The 17,421-nt window shown below is 53.7% G+C and overlaps 2 protein-coding genes across 12 annotated transcripts in view; both read right to left on the reverse strand.

Moving 5' to 3' along the window:
- The window catches only part of FAM222B (family with sequence similarity 222 member B), a 40,846-nt gene extending 35,028 nt beyond the window's left edge, over window positions 1–5,818 (reverse strand). For 6 of the 7 annotated variants that reach the window (XM_074890051.1, XM_074890050.1, XM_074890048.1 and 3 more), the window contains exon 1: window positions 5,706–5,797. The gene's annotated coding sequence lies outside the window, so the exon portion shown is untranslated. Of the gene's footprint in view, window positions 1–5,705 lie in introns of all 7 variants that reach the window. The other variant, XM_074890056.1, reaches the window with a different exon arrangement.
- Window positions 5,819–8,378: 2,560 nt separating this feature from the next.
- On the reverse strand, window positions 8,379–13,479 carry ERAL1 (Era like 12S mitochondrial rRNA chaperone 1). Of its 5 annotated transcripts, none has more exons than XM_074890064.1 (11): window positions 13,353–13,479; window positions 12,932–13,114; window positions 12,704–12,831; window positions 12,540–12,617; window positions 12,325–12,371; window positions 11,907–11,968; window positions 11,362–11,474; window positions 10,486–10,878; window positions 9,845–9,896; window positions 9,477–9,557; window positions 8,379–8,698 (listed from the first exon to the last, which is right to left on the reverse strand). In XM_074890064.1, the coding sequence occupies exons 1-11, from the start codon at window positions 13,423–13,425 to the stop codon at window positions 8,673–8,675; spliced, it is 1,236 nt and encodes a 411-aa protein (XP_074746165.1). In that variant the 5' UTR covers window positions 13,426–13,479; the 3' UTR covers window positions 8,379–8,672. The 5 variants fall into 5 exon arrangements, with proteins under 5 accessions (XP_074746165.1, XP_074746163.1, XP_074746160.1 ...); XM_074890062.1 differs by having other exon boundaries at window positions 8,379–8,750; window positions 9,845–9,994; XM_074890059.1 differs by having other exon boundaries at window positions 9,845–9,994; window positions 13,353–13,478.
- Window positions 13,480–17,421: the final 3,942 nt, after the last annotated feature.

Below are 17,421 nucleotides of genomic sequence, written 5' to 3' on the forward strand. Positions count from 1 at the left end.
AAAATCAGGCGATGGTGTGACCATAAAAAAGGCGCTGGAAGAGCTGTTTTCCCCTGCCCGCTCTGGCCTTTTCACATATTGATTTTCCTTCACACTCATTCACAAATGCTCAGCACAGTTGTGAACAATTTAAAGTCACAGGATGCATGAATTACCAGCTCTGGGAACACATTACCCACTCCAGGCAAGAGCTGAGGGCTTTTCTGTAACTGAAGAAAAAAAAAAAAAAAACCCCACAACCCAGAATCAGAATAGACGGATGAACTGGAATAGAAGGGCAAGCAATTACCTAACTTTCCCCGTCCCCAATGAAGCCAAAGCACACAACATTCCTCTAGCTTAGAAGACAAAAAATTAAGAAAAACGGTGAGAGAATAGAAGGATGAATCAAGAGCAGTGCTGGATAGAGGAATAATAAAGTAGGCATGAAGAGCTCCCCTTTCCAGATGTTAAAAATGTATGCTTTTTCCATTCCAGATTTAAAAAAAGATTAGCAGAGGAGGAAGTTTACTTTGGAGAGTGGGAGCATCTGTGTAATTTTTTTGAAAAAGGCTCATACAATGCTATTCCCAACCAACAGAATTTAAACTATATATATACACGTGGTATGGGCTCAAGACAGTAACCGTACGACATTTTTCAAAGCTCTGCGTGCAGAAACTGCCTACAGAGAGGAACAAAATGAGTGGCAAGGCAACAGCCACAGGAAAGGGCAGGACCGCGATACGCAAGTCCTCTAAAATGCACGCTTGAAGTTTAACAACATGAAGGCAAGAAGAGGGATAGCAGGATACAGCAAAGGATACACTGGGGTCAGGAAACGAAAAAAAAAAAATCCACAGCACTGAACACTGACTTATGCAGTATTTTTACCAAGTAAAAACATGCATGTTTTTTTTTTTTTTCCTCTTCTGCTGCCCTGTGCTCTCCCTATAGCAGCAAATCATTTTCCTCTGCCGGGAACCCCACACCCACCACGCAGGAAGAAATCACCTGGGAAGGCTGCACGTGGCTACCATCTTAGCTGCGAAGCACAGCACAGGGAGAGTGCCCAAGTACGAGAAGCAAAATTACAGAAAACAACTGGATGCTAGATCCACTCTGAATAGCAAAGCACGTCGTTTCACCTATTTCCACTTGCTCTCACGTGGTTCCCAAATTAGAAACAATCAGAATCCTGCTGGAAACAATATACGGCACCTTAATTGGGTTGGCTGCGCTACGGACGTCAGCAAGGTATCACTTGGTAGATCGTTTTTTTGACTGGGTTTTTTTTTAAATCCTAAAAATAGCTTCACTTTCATGGTTCACCTTTCCTGCATCGCGTTACTACAGACATCGTAAGAGATTAAAAAACCTTCTCACTCACTGCACCCCAAAGATGCTACAGAGCCCACTCCCGCTGGAGGCTGGATCTGTCACCTAATTCAGAATTTTACTTAAAGGTTTGTCTCAGATGCGTTGCGTTTACAGAAAACCTGTTTTCTACCACATTTCCCTATAGTATACCGATCACTGCATCTATTTAAAAGCCTGGAGCAGTTCAGTTATCTCTAAATACATCAATAACTCAGACGTTCAACTCAACTGCTCCGCGCATTCCAAGCGCAACACCGTGCAGCAGACCAGAATCGCTGCACGGGACATGAAAACTTATATTAAAAATCTCTGTTGGTTTTCATCCCAGAGCACCCCAAGTACTACACCCCCACTATTCCGCACCAAAGCCAGACTGCAGTCAAACTACAGTCTTATTAAATTATTCTAATAACGAAATATCAGCATTTTCTTCACGAACCCTGGAAACCTGGACTGATCTTCAAACACAGTATAAACAAGTTAAGCAACGGGAATACATAAACCCTGCAGAATTCCTGAGCACAATGGGAGAATAATTATAGCAACAACATACCAAATACAAAACGAGCAGGGAGGCATGAAGAGACACCCAGGCAGAATATACCGAATTAAGGAAAAGGGGTCTATGGGGTCTACGAAGCTGGATCAGCCATGGGCCACATGTTTTTTTAAGTGCCCGTTTAAATCAAATTACTGAAAACATGGAAACCAGCTGCCGATGAACACACCAGTGTCTGTCAGCTCCAGGTGTAGGCAAGGCCGAGGCCAAACTACACCTATTTCGGACAGTAAGCTTAGCTTTGGAGGAATACAACCCATCGGAAAAATATCTTTGGGCAAAGTACAAAACAACTTTTCTGGATGCCAGTCAGCAGAATGCCTATCCAGGAGCTCTGTTCCTCAGCAGCTGAATCACTATTTGGAAAGCAAATTTTTTTTAGAAAGAAAAAAGACGAACAGTGTGACAAACTCATTTTAGCATTCATATTCAAACTAATGATCTGCAATTATAAGAAAAATTGCTCAAAGACCATTATGGCTAAGACTTTAATACGAGTCACAAAATACAATGGGAAAATGGGAATATGGCATATCACACAAGGAATAAAAATTTAAATTATTCACTTAACTTCCCAGTTTGAAAACGTTTAAAGTGCTGAAAATTGAAAGCAGTGGGGTGACACACTCCATTGCAGATGCAGAAAACTGTGAAACCTTTTCAGGAGCATCTTAGCCCACAGCCTTAGAGGAGTCAGCAGGCCCCGGTTACAGTCTACAGTGCGATGAAGTGACCTGTTACTCAATTGTTCTGTGTAGTGTTTCAGTGAACTACACGTTCTTAAAGCAATTATTTAAAAGTTCTGGATCATCTGTTAAATAAATCAAGCAAGTCAGGCTGTGGCTATGTTCTCAGTGGTGTATTTAATAATTCCATAAATCCCAGAATCCTGAAAGTTACCAAGCTTTAGAGAAACACAGAATGGACATTACTTCATCTCCCATCTTCATAAATCAGTATGCCCCCCTCACTATTACCTCGCTGAAGACGAGCAAGCCAGCAACACGCAGGATACAAAATGTTTCAGCGATGGAGGCTTTGGGGTGGGGGCAGTCAGGGCAACCACCTCTACCTCCTCCTCTCCCCATCTCCACGTGCCGGCCAGTAACGAGTCGAGGTCAAAAACAAAGAAGAACAAAGATGAATGGGCAAACCAAGGTGAAAAAGCATTGTACTGGAGAGGAAACACCTATGAAAGTTTCCATCGCACGTCCAGGCATTTCAGCGAGTGCAGGTGAGGATACAAGCTAAGGCTCCTGTACGTCGTACAGCAGTCTGCGTGTCTGGGAAATACGGACACCTCAGTCCTTGACAAAATCCTTACTTCGCCTCTTGATCTGGTAACAGTTCCCAGAAGCAAACGCAGATATAAAAGCTTATCTATCAGAGGACAAGTTGAAACAAGCAAGACTTAAAATGAAGGCAAAATATCCAAGTTACAGAGAACATAAGGGTTTCTTAATTTTACATTTGGAGAAAACACAATACTATGTGGACATTCTCCAACATATTTTTTAATGTTATTAACAGAAATAGCACCCCAGGCTGTGCTCAAGCAGAAAAAGTGTGAATCTGTTTGCAATGTGAAGTGAAAAGGGATCAAAAATACCATTTTATTAAATGGTATTTACTTGGTGCTAAGTGCATTATTTATTCTGTTGAGAAATTCACAAAATGACAGAGGAGTAACAGCAAGTAAGATCACTACTTAATGTCAGTATCAAAGCTGATCCTTAACAGAATTTAAGCACCTGCCTTTTCTTTTATCTCAGCACAAAATGAGATTTTTTTCTTTTTCTTTTTTTACACTTCAAAAGCCATGTAACACAACAAAATATACGCCAAGCATGAAGGAACAGAGAGCATGCCAGCATCTTTCAGCAATCATCTTTCCCTTGTCATCCATTATGTCAGATTTATCTATTTTTGTTTAATTCTTGTTCCAGCCACACGCATCCTTCCTCTCTCTAGACTACCAGGCTGGTTGGGCTTGAACTCAATATGGCTTCTTAAAATAGCTGAAAAATATTGAAAATATTTGAAGTGATGCTTGTAAATTACAGCCTATTCATCAACCCATCTTCTAGCTCCAGCTCGACCTGTGATTCCCGCAGAAAAGGGTCAATCTCTGATTTCTTCACCTCAGAAATTCTACCCAACTGCAGAGTGTAAATATCATTTAAACAATAAATAGCTTTTCTTTTGCGGAAGCGTTTTCCCCTGAAAGCTTAGATCCTGTATTTATTGCAAATCTTCCCCTCTGCTTGCTCTGACGCTTACTCGCTTTTGATCCAAACCTTCATCTACTAAAAATTACCGGTCAGTTAATTTGCCACTGTTTGCTTTCTGCTGTCACTGCTTTCCCCCCACCCTGGACTGGCTTTACAGGACACCAGACCCCCCTGAACGCTCTCCCCGCACCCTTCACTCCACTCCCCAGGCTGCTGGCTGTGAGAGCCTGCTCTCTCCACCTCCAGTATCTGTAATATGCTTCGACAGCATCCTTCCCCACCTCTTTAGGCATTTACTTAAATGAATGGACTCTAACGAGTTCAAATTCTTTAGGTAGGAAAAAGACCTGATCAGAAGTGCACGCGCTGAAAGGAAAAAGCAACTATCATCACTCTATTCCCTTACTGCCTACGTAGCACCGATCACAGAATTTTCTCAGTCGGCTGCTGAATCAGACGAAGTTTCTACAGCGCACACACACACAAAATCACGAAGCCTGACACGTCCAGTAGGATTTATTCAATCACAAAGTCATCACCGTTGCTCCAGCACAAATGACATCACTCGGGAACCCAACCTCAGCTACTGAGAGCATGCTCTCCTGCAACAAAGAACTGGGTTTGTGTCATAAAGAGGTAAAAGTATTGTGGCAAAAAGTTTTCCACGTAAACTTACGTTTTCTTGAGATGTTAGGTGTGATTAAAGAAAGAAGAATTAAGGGCTACGGTAAAAAGTGAGTACAATGAATTATTACTGAACTAACTAACCTGCACCTACAATTTATCCTAAAACTTGTCCCTAGCAATTAGAGGCAATACCAAGAGGAGGATAAAACACGTCTCGTAAGCCCTCGCAGGTGCTGCTCTGGGAAGATCACACGCTGCACAACCAAGAGCATTTAAGTACTTCGCTTGCACAAGTGGACTGAAAACAGATAAGTGACGCTCTGCAGTTTTCTTCATGCTTGGGTTAAGACGCTTGAAAAATGGTTGGTAGGAAATAAAAACGACGAAGAATTGATTAGCGATACCTCTTGCAAAAAGACACTTTTCTCGGGAAAGAATTACACAAAGGATTTGCACACATCGGAACCGCAATCGCCCCTTTTCTCCTGGAGGCACTTCTCTGTCGCGACAGCTGACGTATTATCGCGATTCCCGCCGGCTCTTTGATACCGAGGGACGGGCAGGGAAAGCCCCAACGCCGGCGCGGCACGAGGGGCCGAGGCGGGCTGCCCGCGCCCCCCGCCCCTCGCAAGGACGAGCCGGGGAGCTCCGGACCGAGGGGGAAGAGGCCCCCGGGGGGGCGGGGGGGGCCGGGGCCGCTCCCGGGACGCCGTCGCCGCGTCCCGTCCCTCAGCCGCCTCCCGGGAGCGGCCCGGCAGCGCTGTCGCGACAGGGGGAAGGTCGCGATAGTGGGGACACCTCACGCTGCCTCAGCGGGTGGGGGGAGGGGACACCGGGAAGGACAATGAGGAGGGGGGGGTGGGGGTGGGCCGCGCCGGTCCCGCCGCCCACGTGAGGCGACGGCCGCTCCCCCGCCCGCCCGCACTTACTCTCGGTGCCCCTGCCCGGGCCTCATGGCGCCGCCGCCGCTGTGCCCGTGCCGGCCCCGCCGCTCGCCGCCGCCGCCCGCTCTCGCCGTGGTGGCTGCGCCAGCCGCTCCCGCGCATGCGCGCCCCCGCCACGGGCCCCGCCAAGGCCCCGCCCCGCGCATGCGCCGCTGCCCCGGGGGAGGAGGGGAAGGGGCGGGGAGCGCCGCGCCCCCCCCGGCGGCGGCCGGGAGCAACGACAGCGCCGAGCACCGGCTGGGGCGGGGGGGGGCTCACGGCCCGGCCTCACACCACCGCCCCGGCCCGGCTGCCGCACCCAGGAACCCCGACGGACACCCCCCCATCCCCCCCGCCTTCCTGAAGTCAATTAAAACCCCTCCCCGCTGGAGGGAAGCAGCAGTTTCCACCGCTGCGATTGGCTTGCAATGGGCTAATTAACCTAATTACCCAACCTCATTAACAAGCTGCAGGTCAGCAAGTCGACAGACATCACCCCTTCGCAGTCTGCAGCATTTCCAACCCCCCCAGGACCAGCCATCGCTCTGGGCTCAGCTCCATCCCCTCTCCTGCCCAGGCCGAGGCTCTGCGGTACCACAGCGCGACCTTGACCTCCACATGCCACGGCCACGCAAGGGACACAGCCTGCCCCTTGTGCCCCCATCTGATGAAACACCTCCAACCCCCCAAACCATGCTCACCTGGCTTTCTTCCCCTGCAAGGTGTAACCTTTAGAAGCCACGGCTCAGGAAATGGGATCTAAGCTCAGCTGGGAAGAAAGGAGGAAAGACATAAAAGTGTCCTGGTTTTAGTCGGAATAAAACGGATGGAAGGTGGCGGCTGCGAGGTCTGGCTGACGGGGAGGAAGAAAGGAGATGAGAACAATCACTTGGTGCTGGGACCTCATTTTATTGCAAGGAAAATACAAAAGTCAGATAACAGCACTGAAGGGATGGCAGCATCCCCTGCTCAGGGGAAAACACGGCGTGTTGCCCCATGGAGGCTTCTCAAGCTGGAATTCAGAGGATCTCACATTCCTGATGGTAGAATCCTTGTAAAAATCCTGGTAAAGCATCTCCTTGCCGTTGCACCAGAGAGGGAAGGCAGGCACAGGATTTGCTCAAGAGGTTTGGGGTCCAGGCAGAAGCAGAGCCCCCAGCAGACCCCACCAGATCTCCTCACTGGAGCCTCCCCGTTGGGGATGTTCATTTACAACCGCACACGGGAATTTACCTGAGTTTCTGGCAGGAAGCCACCCAGTGCTCCAAACGCCTGAGCGCAGCCACGTGCAGAGGTGAAACTCAAACCCCCAAACACCAGGTCCACATGCAGACGGGCAGGGGTCCAGACACACAAGTGTGGTGCCAGGCTCCACCACCCTCCACGCCCAGGGCTCCGCAGAGCGGCACGCGGTGCCCCGGCCCCCCGTCCAGCCCTGCTCCTCCAGCCTCCGAGCCTTGCTTGCGCCCTGACCTCTACCAGTTGCTCTCTGTCCCCAACCCCCCATTAAACCTGAGCTGCAGAACCCACTGTTGTTCCCACTTGGGGCTTTTCTTTAGCTGCAACAGCCTCTACGTTTGTATCTGCCACCTTGGTGAAAAGAGTAATAACTCTGAAGTAACTTTGGCACAATAAACTGTTCAAATTCCTAAGAAAGGGGGTCCACTGTGGTTTTGTGTGACAAACAAGCCATTCTGAAGAAGGAAGCATCTATGAGATGCTGCTAGCAACATCTTCAATCAAACCACCCAACATTCATTCATTAGCTAAACATCCAGAGGGGTGGACAGGCAGGACCCCACTGGGCACCAGAAAGAAGATGTGTAGAGGCAGGAAGACACCTATTCCCTGCTCCGTTCCCCTTTATCATCAATACCCACAAGCCCAGTGAGCCATTTTCTGACCTCCCTGCTCCTCTCCCCAGCGTTCAGGGAAGCAGCTCCTGTCAACACACTGAGAACAGATCACGGTTCCACTTCTCCCTTCTCCAGGAATCTACTCAGATGAGTCCGGGACCCTCTGGAGAGAGCACCACGCGCCAGGAGCAGCGAACTGCTTAGGAAGTTGGGAGGAAAGGATGACAGGGGAAAGAGAAGGAACAAGCATTTTTACAAACTACCCACAGAAGAGGTCAAAATAAATGACTACCAGCTGCTGCTTTTAAGAGGATGGTGCACACACGCCTGTGGGAAGGGCTCCCACACAGGAGTCAGAAACCACCGGGTTCTAGGATCTACAGAGAGTTTAAGAGCTTCCTCTGTCACACCCAGTCATTACAGAGCGTTTCTGCCCGCCTGCAAACCCCCCCACTCAGGCTGCCTGGGCAATACTGACTCCCTGCAGTCATACACTCACACCCATGAACTTCAACAGGGCAGAGAGCAAAGCCGACACAAGACCACCGCATGGGCTGGGGTAGCTTCTTCCTCCTGCATGACCACTTCTGGAGTCATTCAGCCTTCAGGGGAGATGATAAAGGTGTGCTGATAATCCTTCACTGCAACCCTTCGTCTGCTAAAAGACAGGAGATGCTCCTGAACTTCCAGGCACAAGCACTTGACAGGAAGGATGCAGGACGTCACCCAAAAGAAGTGGATGACAGCTCTGTAAACACAGGACTAGAATTGCATGTGCAGCTGGTTCTCCAATGTCTGTCCCCAGCTTCCACAAGACAAGGTGTTGTAGAAGATCTGAAGATTTTATTTCAGTTTGGGCCATTCCCCCAAAGAATAATATATTCTACTTCAGCCACTATATTGATTCCATCGTCCTCTTTTTTTGTACCGAGCAAAGGTACCAAGATACCCGGAGGGGAAAACAGAACCCATTTCTCCGCACGACCAGAGTTCAAGGGCTCTTAAAACACATGCAAGAGTTCAACTCTTCACCTCCACCTTGAGCTTCAAGCGGACATCACACAGGAAAACGTTCATCAGGTCCTGGCCGGCCTCCTGAGCGATCCTGCTGATAACCTTACCTCCTCTTCCAATCAGCATCCTCTGTATTAAAACCCAGAGAGAAGATCATCACACTCATCCTTACATCGCTTAACTGCGGGGAGGAATCACCCAAGAAAACAGCAGTGAAGCCACAAAAGCAATTAAAGGGGATATAGCAGTTAAAGAGTCACAGAATCATCTAGGTTGGAAAAGACTTTGAAGATCCTCCAGTCCAACTATGAACCTCACACTGACCGTTCCCAACTCCACCAGATCCCTCAGCGCTGGGTCAACTCGACTCTTCAACCCCTCCAGGGATGGGGACTCCCCCCCTGCCCTGGGCAGCCCATTCCAACGCCCAACAACCCCTTCTGCAAAGAAATCCTTCCTAATACTTCCTAGTCTAAACCTTCCCTGGCGCATTCCCTCTTGTCCTATCACTTGTTACTTAGTTCAAGAGACTCATCCCCAGTTCTCTGCACCCTCCTCTCAGGGAGTTGAGTTGTAGAGGGCCATGAGGTCTCCCCTCAGCCTCCTCTTCTCCAGACTAAACCCCCTCAGTTCCCTCAGCCGCTCCCCATCAGATCTGTGCTCCAGACAGATCATGCTCCAGCTTTCTTGCCCTTCTCTGGACACGCTCGAGTAAACCCCAAAAATCAAACCACAGGCAACATCAGAAAGGTGTAAGCTGTTACTGAACAGCCTGTGACTGTGGCGGGCAGCCAGCTCTTCCCAAGAGCCCCCGGAGCTGAGCGGACCACAGCAAGAATGCACGTGGCTGGACTTGGGGAACCCCCTTTCACACTCCCCAGCACCCCATCTCTCTGCTGTTACTCACCATATGAGACTTCCTTGGGACCAGGAGGTTCTGCGCAATGAGGAGCTCCCCACTCGGTCCTTCCTCCCACATCTCCGTCACCTGCAACAGCAAAAACAAACTCAGCAATTCCGCGAAGAGCCTCAGGAGCAGCAACCACCACTCCCTCAAGAGACGTCAGCTCAGCTCCACGACACGAGCACGCAAGGGTGGCCCCCCCTTCAAACACAAAAAACATCTCACAGCACCTGATGTGCAAGTCCCAAGTCACCCCACGGGGCCTGTAAAGGGTCTGGCAGATTTCACAGATTCAAACAAAGGGATTCTCATCACATAACCTGGTATTTCCAATAAAATACCTCGAAGGCAAGTCTGTGCACACTTCCCACCTGAATCACGCCGTAGGGCACTTCCAGTGGCAGGTACTCCAGTATCTTCTCCCTGATGATATTATTACAGATCTCTTGAGGTGACTGGCTGGTCAAGACCCCACTGTGAAACTCCCAAGGGCCTGGCTTGGCTTGCATCAGGAGGTACCGCTGTCAGCACAAAGCACACACCCATCAGCTGCCTCGTGCCACCAACCTCTGTGCTCACCTTGCACTGAGTCGCTACGAGGACGCTGCTGCCAGTCAGGCATCAGTAGTTCAGCATCTTTGGCAGGGAAAGGAGAAAGGGAAGTTTCTAAAACTCAAACCCTGCCAAAGGGTCACACGTCCCTAGAGCTGTTTGTATGAGCTACAAAAACCCACACTATCCCTTGTAGCTGAAAGACAACGTGCTGAGTGGTTTCATCATTATGACCAAGCTGCTGTTTGGAGAGCCCCAAAGGAGAGTTCTGTACAGAAAACTCTGGAGATACAGTATGGATGTGCTCCACGCTGACAGACAACACTTCCCCCCACATCCCAGGCCAACAGCAGCTCTGCTGCTTCCTCACAGGAGATGAAATTCAGTATCAAGTACCAGGGTCCCACAGAGTAAGAGCACACTGGTCTCAAAGTGTAACAGAAGTTCAGACTGCAGTTACCTTAAGCATATCCACCTCCTCCCCATGGAGAGCTGATAGCATGAAGATCTCCCGGAAGCACGGCCAGCCTTTCATATTTTTTAGATCTCTGGGTTCATAGTGCTTTGGCCCTTGTGCTTCTTCTGTGACTAGACTGGACTCAGAAGCCCTCATATTACTGCTGTTGTCCACACTAGAGCCTTTTTGGGCTCCATCTGTTTCCTGCAGACAGTGAGACTTGGGGGCCCTATTCTCAGGTGGAGAAGCCCGAGTGATTTGAAGAGGAGACTTTGCTGAAGAACTTGGATTATCTTTAAATGCAGATCTCACTTCCAGTTTCTTTCCATCTACAATTCCCTCCGTTAGCTCAGTTACTAGTTCCAGCAGGATAAACTTCTTCTTTAGCAGATCCACCTGAAGGGAGAGAAAGAGGGGTCAGGAATTTGTCCTAAATGAGGTTGGTAGCTGGGCCCTGGATCTGAAGGAGCCAGAAGAAACCACCCAGGGGAGGCAGTTGCTGCAGGACAAGGCTTCTGCAAGAGCAGCACTGGACAGTTTTCTGACCAGGGCGTGTCAACAGTCCCAGCACAGTTTGTCCAAACACTGCCAACTTGACAGCAACACTCTCTGTCAGTTCTGCTGAGATTCTCGCTGGCCAACCCCACCGTGGTGCCAGCTTCTCTTCCCAGGCTGATTTAAACCCGTCTGCAGCATATAGCTCCAGGGATGCTTGTGCACGCAACATGTATACACACATACACACTTAAATATTCTGGAGCAGAGCGGGAAACTGGTGTCCTTTGACACACCCAGACTCAGGGACCTGACAACACATCGCTGCTGGTGCCACCAGTGTCACATACTGTCAAAGGCAGAAAGAACAAGCTCCTCATTTACCTTGTTCAAAACCAGGACACTGGGGATCTGGGGAAACTGAGAAAGACACTTCAGCACCTCACTGCTCAAAGAGTTTCGCGTCCAGTGATCTGACACGTCCACCAAAACCAGAACTGCCAGAAAACAGTGAAGGAAATATGATGAACCTGCATTTTCCAAAACGTTAATTTTCAGCCTCTCTACAATCTATGGTCACTTCTCTCCTGCTGCTACTTCTTTCTCTTCTGCAGCAGAGCACACAATGGAACCAAAAAGGAGCATTTTAACTGATAAAACAATAAAATGCGGTTTACACCTGCCATCCTAATGACATCACACATGCTAAAACTTAACTCCAAGCCCAATTATTAACCCAAGCTGCCTCCTCTCAGAACCAGGCAATTCTTAACCTCTTCTCAGCTCAATATTCCAAATTTTTCCACTGCCCTTCCCTCCCAGGGCTGCCTTTGCTGTCCAGTAAATATCCAGATACCACAGTTATAGGGCTGTAAAATTCTGCAGCACATAAAGGGTTTGGCTTGATGCAAGAGGAGTTGAGCACCCACCTAAATCTGCATGTTTCACGCTGTCCCATGGGTCTGTCAGCATGGCTTCATCTAATTTATGTCTGAAAGACAAATGCAAATGAGTCAGCCAGACACACTTGATAACAATCATCTTCCTTCTCCCTCGAATCTGGGGAAAATCAGTGTTTTCCATCATCCTAGCTAACATAAAGCTTCCTTACAGGCTGTGTCATCCCTCATTACATACACAAAGTCAAACATACCACGGCTCAAGGGATGCCACAGACTGTGTGCTACTGAAACTGCAACAGTAAAAAACTCAGATGCCAAAATAAGGCTAAAAACATACATTCCTGTCAATCCTATTTTATAAACTATGCACAGTGGAAATCCCTCTGGTTTTATCAAACCTTGACAGACAGGACCCCCCCCCCCCGCCCCACAGCAGCAGTAGTACCTTTTGGCTTTAATGTGATTAGTGAGGCCGGGTGTGTCCAAAATGATCTAGAAAGAGGAAAGACAGATCTCGTAAGTTTGTCTGCAGTTAGTGGCCAAGCTAAAACTTCTATTTGTGCAATCAGAAGTGACCTCATGGGATACAAATGAGAAACCCCACCACGCTCTGGTTAACGCTCCCTGCTGCCCCAGGCAGGAGCAGGTCTGAAAGCTTACCAGCTGCGTGTCCTCATCCGTGACAACACCCCGGGCTTTGCATCGGGTTGTGTGCACTTTCTTAGAGACAGGGAAAACCTGTGAGAAATTAAACACATTACACAGCCAGAATACATCAAAAAGCAATTTAACAGCCTGAACTTGTTGCTCCACTCCAGTTTTACCTTTCTGCCCAAGAGCCGATTAGAGAGCGTGGACTTCCCAGCGTTGGGTGCTCCGATGATGGCAATTCTTAAAACCTTGGGGTTCTGGGGCTGGTCAGGCTGATACCGTAACAGGCGGTCTTGTTCCTCTACCAGAGGAAAGAAGGAGCTTGAACGCTGCTAAAACCCCCAGTGGATCAGGACAATCCACCCCAGCGCTGGGACCAGGCAGCAGCTGGTACCACTCACTTTTCCTGGTGGCAACAGGCGGCGGGTGCTGGCCCAGCGCATCACTCGGCTTCTCGGCAGGGATGCCCAGGATGCTGCCCAGCGCAGAGCTGCTCCCGCTCCGGCGGGCAGGGAGCACGGCAGCCCGCTGGGCGCAGCTCTCCAGGAGACGGCCTGGGAGGCCAGCAGCGGCAAACACTGCACCTACCGAAAACCAGCGTGTACCGAAAACGCCCCAAAATCGTGTCGTCCCCTTCCTCCCCACGCTGGAGCGCCCGGGAAGCGCTCCCCCCTCACCCAAGGCCTCCAGGCCAGCCCCGGGGCACCGACCTCACGCCCCCGCTCTGCAGTGGCCCCGCCATCACGTTCGCCTCAGAAAGGCGCCCCGCCGGCCCCGGCCGCCCCCGGAGCAAGGCCTCGGCCCCCACCGCGCCCGCCCCACCTGGGTCCAGGAGAAGCGGCCCCGTGGCGGCAGCCCTCAGGGCCCAGCGCAGGGCGCGCACGGCCACCGCCATTTTGCCCGGCCGCGGGGCAGGGCGGGAGCGCCCGCCCCCATTGGCGCAAAGCGAGGGAGCATAGAGAGGAGGGGGGCGGGGCCAGCGCGCCGCTCCCCGCCGCAGGGGCCTCTGGGGAGGAGGCGGGCGGCGGGCGGGGGCGTGGCCGCGGGAGCGCCCCCTGCCGGACACATCGCGCGGCGCAGGGCGGCGGCACTGACACACGGCCCGGTGCTCCCAGTGCCCCACGTGCCCCCAGTGCTCCCAGTGCCCCCAGTCCTCCCAGTGCCCCCCGTGCCCTCAGTGCCCCCAACACACCCCAGTGTTCCCAGTGGTCCCAGTGCTCCCAGTGTTCCCAGTGCCCCCAGTGCCCCCAGTGCCCACACCACACAGCCCAGTGCTCCCAGTGCTTCCAGTTCCCCCACCACACAGCCCAGTGCTCCCAGCACTCCCAGTGCTCCCACTACACACCCCAGTGTGTTCCAGTGCCCCCCCAACACACCCCAGTGTGTCCCAGTGCTCCCTACAACACTCTCCAGTCCATCCCAGTGCACCCCAGGATGCTCAGTGCCCCCTGCAACACACCCCATGCATCTGACTGCTCCTCTGTGCTCCCCAGTGAGCCCCAGTGCTCCCAGTTCCCCTCTTCAAGGCAACCCTGTGCACCCCCGTGCTCCCCCTGCAATACACCCCAATGCTCCCCAAGTCTCTCCAGTCCCCCCCAACACACCTTAGTGCCTCCCAGTTCCCCCCAGTGCCCCCTGCAATACACCCCAATGCACTCCAGTGCCCTCTGCACCCCAAAGCCTTCCCCACACCCCCCTGCCCCCCCGCATCACACCCCAAGGCACCCCTGTACCCCTTCACACCCAACCGCACCCCAGGGTGCCCCACCCTGCACCCCTAGCGCACACCCTGAGCCCTCCAGCACTCCCAGTACACCCAGTACAGCCCTGACGCTGGGCCCGAAGTCCCCCAGGGGACGCGGGGAGGAAGGAGAGCGGGAGCCACGATGCCAGAACCTTCTTTATTGCCCCGGGCCCGATCCCCGGGCTCCATCGCCGTGGCCGTGCCGTGCCGCATGCCCGACCGTCGGTAGAACCCTTACCATTACTAAATTCAGTAATGGTAACGGTTTCCCCGCCGGCCGCGGGTCCTTTGGCCGTGCCTGGAGCTGCCCACACCTCAAGGTGCCCCCGTCCCCCCAACCTCCCCACCCCATACCCCCCCCGACCCTGTACCCCACCCTGAGTGTGTCCCTCCCACCCCCCCGCCATCCCTCTGTGCCCCACGCCATGGTCCCACGTCGCAGCGCCCGCGCGGGGCCCGTCGGCGGGTGCCTCCCGGGGGAGTACATCATCTATACTGTAGTGTCTCATAGTGAACTTACAGTATACGATGATATCCTGCCCGGGGCGGCGGGCAGCGTGCCGGGGGGGCAAATGGAGAGCAGCGCCTGCACGGGGGGAGAGCACCGTTAGGGACCACAGCACCAGGGCCACCACCTCTGCACCCCAACATCCCCCCTACCCCCTCCTTGTCCCCCCAGTCCCACCACCCTGGAGTAGGACAGGGGGTCCCAAGAGCCCTCAGACCCCAACATCCCCCCTACCCCCTCCCTGTCCCCTCAATCCCACCACCCTGGAGCAGGACAGGGGGTCCCAAGAGCCCTCAGACCCCAACACCCCCCCTACCCCCTCCCTGTTCCCCCAGTCCCACCACCCCAGAAAAGGAGCGAGGCTCCCAATAGCCCCCTGACCCCAACATCCCCCCTACCTCATCTTTGTCCCCCCAATATCCCACCACCTCAGAGCAGGACAGCAGCTCCCCAGGAGGTGGCACCTACCTATGGGGGTGGCATTGCGGTTTTGTGGGGTGCTGGGTCTGCACCCGCCTTATAAAACCTGCTCTGCCTCATCTGCATATCTCACATCTGTACTGCACAGCTGGACGGGGCCCCTTAACCCCTTCATGTCCAGGGGGGCCACAGCCCCAAGCAGCTTCCTCCAGCCTGGCATAGCCCACAGCGGGTTTGGGAATGGGGGGTTTGTGGGGGGCCCTCCAAATGTACATGAGGTGGCCCCCCACAAGCCTCCCATCCTCCTGCCTTCACCCCTGTGATCACCAGAACGGTCCCTCCCCATAGGTGGGGGGACCCCAAACTGGGAGCTACACATTGCAAACTGGTTCCCAGTTGCTGGACAGGGGCTCTGAATGTGGCAGGGTGGCAGCCCCATGGGGATGGGGCTTGGGGTTGTGGGTGGGGGGGACATGTGGGTGCAGGGGGTCACCCTGCACAGGCACCCCCAGATGAGGTACCTGCATATGGGTGCAGGTGCCTGTGTCCCCCTGGGGTGGGTGACTCCAAAGTGCTCTGTCCCCTGGCCATATATGCTCCCCTGAGGGACATGTCCCTTAGCAATGTGTGTCCCCCAAAAAAAGATGTGCCCCCCAGCCTGCAGGGACATGTCCTGTGGGAGGACATGTTCCCTGCCTGTGTGTGCCCCCCCCCCCAGGGGGATGTGTCCCCTAGAGGGATGGATCCCCCAGCTGTGTGTCCCCAAAGGGCGTACCCCCCTGGCCATGTGTGTCCCCAAGAGGGCTGCGTCACCTCATTGCACATGACCTTGGTCATAGTTGTCCCCTGGCCACGTGTGTCCCCAAATGGCTGCAGCCCCTGACCATGAGTGTCACCTGTCTGTGCATGACCCTGGTCATCAGTGTCCCCAGCCCTGTCTGTCCCCACAGGGCCCCATCCTGCAGCAAGCGCCGTGCCATTGCGCCCGGTTGTTTGCGCCAGGACACGCCGACGTTCCTGGAAGCTGCCTGCAGGGAGGTGATAATCCCCTGCCCAGCCCGCCTGGGTGGGGACCCCGATAAGCAGCAGCATCCAGCTCTTGGGGACCCTGACCTGCCATGCAAAGTGTCCCCAGACCCACTGCCACCTCTGGGTGACAAGAACAGGGGCAGCATCACCCACGCTCCCCCCAGCCTGGCCAGACCCTGGCAGGAGGCGGCGCAGGGTCAAGCCCTGGCACCAGCCTGTCCCCGGGCATGAGGATGTCGGGATTTGGGGGCTGCAAGGGACTGTCCCCTCCTGTCTTTATCCCCTGTTGTGACCCAAAGGTGTCCTAGGGGGTCTTGTAGTTCTCCCCAAACTGTGGGACAGGCACGCCAGCACCCAGAGCAGGGACATAGGCAAAGTGTCCCCAAGACCCCCCCAGGCCCTGCCAGCCCCATGGGATTATCCCCACGCCAGCCCTGCTGCCTGCTCAGCACCCACAGCACCTGAGGGCAGCCCTGCCCTGTGGCCCTGCACCCCGCGGGGCAGAGGGGACCCCAGCGTCCCCCAGGCCGGCACCACAGAGCTGCTGTGGGGACCCCCGGGTGCTGCAGCCCTCCCGCCAGCCATGCTGCTCCAGGGCAGTGTCTGGCTGCAGATAAGGAGCTGCTGGGGGCTGCCGAGCTGTCCCCACCCGGCCTATCTGCAAGGCCACCCTGCTGCGGATGCAGGACCCTTTGTCCTGCCCATGTCCCTGCCCAGCCCGGGGAGGGGGACACAAAGGGTCTTGAGAGCACAGGGGAACCGTCTTTTCCCCAGGGAGGGCAGCGCAGCAAAGCTCCCCCACGTGAGTCCCATCGCTGGCTGTCACTGTCTCCCGCTCGCAGGCTGACCCCGAGAAGGACGGGCACCCCCAGAGCCACCCCGCTGTCCCCCAGGGCAGGGAAGGGGACACGGGGCTGGGCTGGGGCTCCGCTGGCAGGACAAGGGCTGCAGGGGTGGCACCAGCTGCTGCCACCGGCCCCGCTGCTGGGACGGACAGAGACTTGGGCCCACATTAGCCCAGCTCTGATCCCTGGGGTGCCACTGGTTGGGGTGCCATGGGTTGGGGTGCCACTGGATGGGGTGCCCCTGCAGGGATGAGCTCCCCGGGTTAACAAGGGCAACGCAGCTGGAGCTCACCAGTCACCCCCGGTGCCTCCTGGCTCCACACTCGCCCGTGGGGGAGCAGGACA

Source organism: Strix uralensis, chromosome 20, assembly GCF_047716275.1.
Source record: "Strix uralensis isolate ZFMK-TIS-50842 chromosome 20, bStrUra1, whole genome shotgun sequence".
In the NCBI taxonomy this organism is placed as follows: domain Eukaryota; kingdom Metazoa; phylum Chordata; class Aves; order Strigiformes; family Strigidae; genus Strix; species Strix uralensis.

What these genes read in the sequence shown, in the direction of transcription:
- ERAL1 (XM_074890059.1), bottom strand. Translation starts at nt 13,425, where the DNA reads ATGGCGGTGGCCGTGCGCGCCCTGCGCTGGGCCCTGAGGGCTGCCGCC. An exon ending in CGGATGAGGACACGCAGCTG is followed by an intron (nt 12,372 to 12,539) that starts GTAAGCTTTCAG and finishes TCCTCTTTCTAG; the next exon opens with ATCATTTTGGACACACCCGG. An exon ending in AGGAGGTGGATATGCTTAAG is followed by an intron (nt 9,995 to 10,485) that starts GTAACTGCAGTC and finishes TTGTGCTGACAG; the next exon opens with CGGTACCTCCTGATGCAAGC.